The 8,419-nt window shown below is 36.2% G+C and overlaps 1 protein-coding gene across 1 annotated transcript in view; it reads right to left on the bottom strand.

The window, feature by feature from the left end:
- Positions 1-26: 26 nt before the first annotated feature.
- Positions 27-8,419, bottom strand: part of ATM (ATM serine/threonine kinase) — a 70,058-nt gene continuing 61,665 nt past the window's right edge. The window contains exons 58-64 of the mRNA XM_083362835.1: positions 7,973-8,138; positions 6,517-6,603; positions 3,370-3,484; positions 3,076-3,139; positions 1,729-1,865; positions 1,471-1,648; positions 27-995 (exon numbers count right to left, since the gene is read on the bottom strand). Coding sequence (XP_083218961.1) covers positions 894-995; positions 1,471-1,648; positions 1,729-1,865; positions 3,076-3,139; positions 3,370-3,484; positions 6,517-6,603; positions 7,973-8,138 — 849 coding nt within the window. The 3' untranslated portion in view covers positions 27-893. The remainder of the gene's footprint in view (positions 996-1,470; positions 1,649-1,728; positions 1,866-3,075; positions 3,140-3,369; positions 3,485-6,516; positions 6,604-7,972; positions 8,139-8,419) is intronic.

Here is an 8,419-nt window from a genome sequence, read left to right as displayed (position 1 = left end):
ATTAATAAAAACCAGTAGCAGGAATATTTGAGCATTCAAGAGTTTATTGAAATAGCTTTTGCATTTGTTACTCTCAATATGAATACAATTTCCACATATAAATTTACAGGCAAACAAGACAAAATTCTTGCAGTCTATAGTTCACCATGGCTTTTTGTAAAAATGAATTATAATAAGTAGATCTGAAGAGAAATGCATGTTCAAAAGAATGTGGTGTTATTGTACATTTAAAAAGGCACTTTTGGGGACCTCTGCGTTTTATAGCATATCAATACACAAATAGTAGAATCTAATGCACAGCAAATAAAAAAAATACTTCCACATGCATAGTACATGAATGCTCAAAAAAAAAAGCATATGCCCATAACAGTGTTTACAATATATTTTAATTTGTAAACTTACTTCAGTAACTTCTTCCAGGTTTCAAAGTGCACATACAAGTTATAACAAATAAGATTAGCTTATTATTGAACTAAATTTAATCAATAATGAAATGTAGAATAAGGCTACTCTTTCCATGATATAGAACAAGATTAATGTGCTGGTCGGACACAGGAATTTCTTGCTAGCATAAACTAAATTTTTTAATGGAATTATTCCGTTTGTAAGAAATCTATATCCATATTTATTTGTTAAAAAAAGAAATCCCCCCTCCCCTTATTATAGCATAAAGTGGATAGATTATGCCAATTTGCTTGTCAAGCCAAAGAACTGCACTTTTTAGTAATAATGAAAAGAAACGCACTATGTAACACTACAGTTATTTCTGATTCTACATATTATTGATTTCTTACTTTTCTTTTGAAATGCCTTCAGGACCACACATACATTATATATAAACAATATAATTTAATGTTATCCGCTTTTTTAAAAACCCACAACTTTATATATTATTATAAATCAGAAATTCCTAACTCTTCATATAGCAGGATGCACAGCATCATCAACATGCATGGATGATGCATGTTTTTATCTTGAGTACATTCTTGTCTTGTCTAGGAGAAAGGCAAGGTGACCATATTGCAGTAACCAGATTAATGCCAGTTTGATCATTTTAAACAGAGCAGAAATAAGAACTACCATACTGTAGTAATATTCTTAAGCCAAACAAGTAGTGGGGCTTACTGAAAAATATTTTGCTTTTGTTAAAGCAAATTGTAATATTGTTAATTTCCTGAAATTCGTGTTGGGGGGGGGTAAGACCAGGAAGCCATGTTCGTAGTTATACCAATCCAAGCAAAAGACAAATCCTTTTGGGACATCCACAGGATCTTTATAAATACATATAAAAAAGGGGCAGGGCTTACAGTACAACACCGATATTGCTTTCATTACACTGGAATAAGCACAATTCAGTAACACTTTTTGATTCAACAGTCTCCATGTAATATTTTTAGATTCTATTTTACTTAGGAATCATTAAAATGTTTGTTACAGCTTCTGAAAATTCTTTACAGTATATTTTCATACCCATGGTTTCCATCCTGGGAAGAGGCGGCTAAGATTTTTGGGGTCCATGGCTTGCTGTATGAGGAAGTTCACCTGGCCGGCCACGCTGAGCACTGTACCTTCTTCCATTCCTTTAAGTTTCTCCTGAAGTCGTATCAAGACACGCTCTGCCACTTTGTTGAACAACTGGTTTTCATTACTGAGAAGGAAACAAGGGTGTTAGGAAGCATACAGATTCTAATAAATACAAAAATACAAAATAATCAAATTTGTCCTTACTTTGATTTTTTGTTACATCCTTGATCAGCACTACTGAAGCTGGAGCTGACATCAGCTTCATCTTCTGACCTTTGCTGCAGATATAAAGCTTTCAAAGGATTCATGGTCCAGTCAAACAGAGGGTCATATAGAAGAACCTAAATATCAAAGGAGACACAATTATGTTTCTGAAAAGAGCTTTCCACTGCCCATCTCTTAGAACAATGTATTAGTTTTATCTGTGTCGCATAATTTATAAATTGGCATTCTAGGCCAAATTTAGAATTGCTCAACCCATAAATTCAACTGTTGAACTCTGATTTCCTCCAACAACCAAATCAAATAAATAGAGATAATGTTGCATCAATCTGCTATCCCAAGTGTTATATTTTGTTATTGGCTCTTATTCTCTGTTGACTGACAGGAAGAAAAATGCTCATTCAAAGATTTTATGGCTGTAGAGTACGTGGACTTTGTTTATTTTGGGAGTACAGAAACGGGGTTCTGGAAAGGAGACTGCAACTCCCTCCCAAACCAACACTTGATAAATATTTTTCTACACAACACATAATTTCACTTAAGAAGTTGCTACCTTGAGATGTGGTGCTGGCAACCAGCATGGTTTGTTTCAAAAAAAGGTTGCACCAATTTATTAGAGTCGTGGTCAAGGGCTGTCACCTTTGATGGCATTGTGACTGACTTTGAAAGCCATTTGTTGGTGACTAGTAGGCTTCATTGTGCAGTTGGGTAGCTACTGTTAAGAACATTGAACTAGATGGGCAGAAGTCTGATCCAGCAAGCCATTACACATGTTCTTATATCCCCAATACCTCCAAATACTGCCCTCTCCTTGTGCTTCAAGTTATCCATTGCTTAGCAATTTAGATGGACAGATAGACCCTCTTAGCACTTAATTCAAAGTTCCAACATGATTCATAGTAAATTTATAAACTATTACCTGTTTCCTGGAGTCTTTGCCTATGTTATTTACGATATCTTTGTATTATCAGGTCCAAAGCAATACAACATGAAGAGCTTTCTGAATGCCTTTCCAGGTTGGCCTACTGCTTTATTCTTTTACTTTGTGTTAAAATGATTGAATGTCAGTCTAATATTATAAGTTTGCTTGATTCGAACATGAATTCAGAATGACTAACATGTTTCGGTAATAATGCACTATTTGTACATTGCCTCCATTTCAATATTCACTGAGATAGGAGTAATCAGAATTTTTAAGCTACTTACCAACTAAGTTGTCTTTTGGCATGGAAAATAATAAATATGGAGTACAGTAGTCCAACCCACACCAAATAATATTTAATATAAAAATTACTTACAGTGTTTTATATTTAGCCAAGAAATACTTACTTCTACAATAGTTAGCAGGGCTTCTTGAGAATTTCTCATAACATTCATAGTTTTTTCACAGCATCTAAATGATTTCCAAGCAGAATTTAATGTCAAAACCAGTTTTAACTATTTTAACTTTTATAGAAAACATTACAATGTATTTTTCTAGACAGTAATAAAGTTTATAATCAGCTCAACATAGGTCACATTTTTATAAATGAAAACAGTTCTTACCAACTCAAATTTCCCAAACTGTAAAAACAGAAATTCTGGCATAGGTGATGCTAAAATGCTTTGAAAGGAGTAACATACCTCCTGAAGACCCCCTCAACACCAGCAATGCCCATGCCATCGACGATGTCTCTTGTTAGCCTAAAAGGTACCGTCTCTGGAGTAGGAAGGATTTTGCCCTGCTCAAAAGCAACTCCTAGTGGAGGAAAGAAAGCAGAAGTCGAAGATCACTAGATGAAGCACCTTCCCCAACCCTCATGTACCAACGCAGCATTAGAATCTATTTTTTAAAAGGCAGGAAATACAATGGATGGCAGCAATGAGGTAAAAATACATACTTTAGTGATTATTAAATTACAGGTAGTCCTCCGTTCATTTAGCGTAACGTTGCTGGTTATAATTGGTGTTTTTTTTAGTTCCAGTGTCGCAGCATCCCTCTGGACATGTGATCACAATATGGGTGCTTGGCAACAGGTTTGCAGTTACAACTGATTGCACTGCCCCTTGATCACGTGATCACCATTTAGAGGAAAATAACATCCTCACAGAAGAACAAGCAGGTTTTAGACAAAACAGATCTACTATTGATAACTGCTTTGTCTTGGACCATCTAATTGCCAAATATGCCTATAAGAAGAGACCCCTGTTTGCTGCTTTTATAGACCTTACAGCAGCATTTGATATGGTAAACAGAGACGTACTATGGAGTAAATTGACATCTCTTAAAATAGAACCCAGACTCCTGGCTTTGATTAAAGCCTTTTACACAAGTATCTGTTTGAGGGTGCGGTATGGGGTTAATGGGGCCCTGACTAACAGGATTCACACAAATAAAGGGATAAGGCAAGGGTGTATCCTGGCCCCATTATTATTTAATTTATACATCAATGATTTGCCAGGGTTAATGAAGGATTCCATGGTACACATGCTGATGATCCTAAATACTTACTGTAACAGCTTGCTTTATGCTGATATGATTTTATTATCATACTCACAAGTAGGATTACGTAGGCTATTAAGAAGATTCAGCTCTTATTGCCAGGATAACTCCCTAATCATTAGCAAATCTAAATCGAAAATAATGGTGTTTGGAAGAAACCATCAGAAACATAAGTGGCAATTAGAAGGTGAGCCAATTGAGCAGGTTAATACCTTTGTATATTTGGGAGTAACTTTTTCCAAGACTGGATCTTGGGCCTGCCATCATCAACGGAGTACATTTAGAGCAAAAGCCCGTTTGAATTTATTGCTCAAACTAAAGAACCATAGTTACCCAGGGTCCCTAGCTCCATTACTCAAGGTTTATAAGGCTAAGGTTACGACAATGCTCTTGTATGGAGCAGAAATTTGGGGTCTTTACTCAACCACAGTTTTAGAACAAACACAGTCCCAGCACCTGAGATGTATTTTGGGTGTAGATCCAAGAACATCTGCTGCAGCAATTAGAGCTGAATTGGGAATTCATACAATTCAGGCATTATCTAAAATTAGAGCTTATAACTACTGGTGCAAAGTTAATGAAATGGAGACTGATAGACTCCCCAAATTATGCCTACTAGAGCAAATAAAACTACAATCACAAATCTCCTGGATCACCAAACTAACAAATTTTGTAAGAAGCTGTGGCCTTCCTGTTTCTTGCGTAACAGGAGAACAATATAAAAAAAGAGTTGCCCAAAGAATTAAGGATATAGAAGCACAAACTGATATAGCTATCCTTAGTAAGGTGGGTAACTTGAAATGGCTGAGTAAATACAAATGTACTTTTCAAGTGGACAGTTATTTGAAGTCACAACTCCCAAAACATCTTAGGGAGATATTTACGAGAGCGAGATTCGAACAGCTTGACACAATGGTCAGATATGGGAGATTTCATGCTATACCATACAATGAGCGTCTCTGCATTTGCGGAGCGGCAGAGGTAGAGGACCTGGCTCACATCCTATTTGACTGTTGTTTGTATAAGAGGGTGAGAGACAGGTATCTTGGTCTATATACCAAATGAATGACCCATTGGGATCCCCATATCAAAATAACTTATCTTATGTCCGGTCAGAACTTGAAAATAACATTTAACATAGCACAGTATTTAAACAAAATGATCCGGTTAAGATCTGCATATGTGGGACTGATTGGGGTAGATTGTAAGGGCGACTCCGAAAGATAATGTTATATTTTATCTATATCTTAAATTTGTATTTTATTACTATTTCATCTTAAATTGTATCTTATTTAATTCCATTTTAAATTGTATTTTATCAAATTCCATTTTGGATTGCTTTTATCAAGTTTTGGTGACGGTTTGTTGCTGGAACTTTGCACTTTGATATGGCCCAAGGGCTAATCAATTAAGTTGTTGTTGTTGATCACCATTTGTGACCTTTCCTACCAGCTTCCCCAAAAAGTCAACGGGAAGGTTTTTAGGGAAGGTCAAGTCAAGGGGGTAAAGCTCCCACATTCATGCACCCTCCCAGGTCCTCTGGATTCACACTCCTGGATCCTTGCTGCATCTCCCTGCCACCTGCGCCCCTACCCTGACCCTCATGGCATCTCCCTGGCATCTTTGGGTCTTTCTGCACCTGGCAGCAGCCACTGACCTTCCCTTCCACTTACAACTTTCTGTCAGCTTGCCCACTGATTTGGTTGTGAGAAGCTGGTAGGAAGTTGCCTCACCTAATGACTGTGAGATTCAACTGACAACAGCAACTAGGAGTGCAAGGATTGCTGTCAATAAAGAATGCAATTGTGCTTTACACCTACACTGCTCAGGGATGGAAATTCTGGCCCCAATTGGCATTGTAAATTGAGCACTACTTGTGTCTTTTCAAAAACAGGGGCAAGAATACAACCAATCTAGTCAATGTTTCTGCAGTTCATGATATAATTTTTGCATTTTTTTTACTTCATTCTTTTATCGTGTTACACTGCTCCTTTCTTTATGACTCAATCAACGGTAAAGCCCTATGCTGATGTTTAGAAGCTGAGACTCTTACATCAATATTGTTCGTGGGATGTCTTTATCCTTCAGGCAAAAAGCCTTAGCACAAGCAATGATGCACACTTTCATACGAGAGGGTTTTCTTCTTCAGACAACCATTCAGTTACACAGGAGAAAGAGGTTGGTAAGGGCAGAGTCAATCAGAATGATGAACCCTCCTGTTTTTATAATGCTTGAATGGGACTTACATCAAAATCTAAACACTTGGATTCCTTTGTTTGGTTACATACCTAGATCAATGTGTACGAGTTCTGCACTTTCTTCATCTAACAGAATATTCTGCACATGCCTGTCTCCTAGACCAAGTATATAGCCAACTGAAATCGAAATATCCAAAGTTAATCCAGATGTACTTGCACCCAGTCTTTATTTTTTGAAAGCCTACTGCAAATACAAAGATTAGGTTTCTTCCCCTTCCTCGCCATAATCTAGCAAATCAGTTCCATGCTGCAATAATGCCCTGTTTTTCAAAAATATCTTTTCAAAGGGGAATAAAGAGCTGCAGACAGCTAGTAACTAATATACAGATCTGTATGCAGCTCTGGTACAGAATATCCAATATTTTCATATAATTATTCTTTTGTATCAATAATACATATATTTACTGTAACACAAATATTAGAAAACATATTGAGAAGCACATGTGGTTTTAACATAAATATTAGAAAGCATATTCTCAATATGTTTTCTATATGTTACAATAAATGCAGTAGGTATTATCTCAAACCCCACTGTTGATCCAAAAATTATGCCAACTGTTTCTCAAGCCACATTGCTCGATACAAAAATTAACAAAGTAAAGCATATTTTATTTTTCATTTGCAATCAGAATAGCACACCTCAATAAAAATAGGAAGATAATAAAAGTAACTACACAATCTATTAAAATACTCAGCTTACCAAAAATGAGTTCATCATTTTAAAAAAAGCACAAAGTGGTTAAGTTAACAGTTTGCAAACCCATTTTGGAGTTTCTGGAATCCTATCTGAAAAATCAGCAGTGACGTTTCCTGCCTTTTGAAGGGGAAAGGCACAAATATTATCAAAAAAAGGAAGGATGGGCAACTTGTGGTGTTGCACCATGTGCCCTTCTTAATCTGGATTCCAGAAACTCTTTCAATCACAACTGCTAATTATTACTGGCAGGATATCCAACATTTAGATTTGTAAAAATGACAGTGTATTTGCAAAGTAGGTTTTATATGTTAAAAGAATAGTTTGCTGAGATGGAATCAATCACTCAAACAAACGTCTAGATACAAACAACTACAGGGAAAAAAACTCTGGCTCACAACATCTGTGTGATACTCCCCTATGCCCTCTGCATCATCCTTCCTACAACTGTGGCCCTTGCTGTTCTGATAAATATTGGACCGCTTCTGCCATCTAAAAGTTGCCAGTGCTAGTTTAATACCCCCTCCCCCAATTCTGAAGAACAAAAAGAAACAATTTGCCTTTGCCCAGGTCTCCAAAGAATCATCTTATTAGTGTTTCCCCACTCCCAAAAATTACATTATCAAAATATTCTCTCCATTTATAGCCAAGGGTTATCTCTAGATTGCCTACTCTTTGCCTACAGCAACTCCAATGGCAAAGAAATTTTCATAAAAAATTAATAAAATTCCTTCATTTAATAGTAAATATGATAAAAAGCTTGATAAAACAGTTTATTATATTTTATAATACCTATAGATGAAGTGGCAACGCTTCGTGTGTATGCCAACCTTTTCTCAAACCACACTGCTGGATCCAAAAATCTTTCCATGCAGAAATAGCGAAACACAGGTTGAAAATTCTGGCATATATCCATGAAAATAGTGTATTTTTCTTCGAAGTCTTTCTTTTGTGCATTCTTTGAAGGGAACCACAAATAGTTTAGAGATACTTATTTCTTTTCTCCTGAGTGTAGGTTCTTTTGTGTATGAGTAGAGATGGTATGAAAAATGGATTTCAAATACAATTAGTCTTGCAAGAAAATAAAAGTCTCTTTCCTAAAAGACACGAAAATGAGCACTAGATATTCTGATAAACATTATAAACACCACAACGTGGTGAATAAAGTACTAAATTTGGCAGGGCTCTCTCATCTGGACAGCAAAAGAACCTTTGAAACAGGTAAACAAACAAACAAAC

This window comes from Vipera ursinii (genome assembly GCF_947247035.1).
Source record: "Vipera ursinii genome assembly, chromosome: 4".
In the NCBI taxonomy this organism is placed as follows: Eukaryota; Metazoa; Chordata; class Lepidosauria; order Squamata; family Viperidae; genus Vipera; species Vipera ursinii.
Note: the sequence above shows the minus strand (reverse complement) of the source record. Positions and strands in the feature narration are given on the sequence as shown.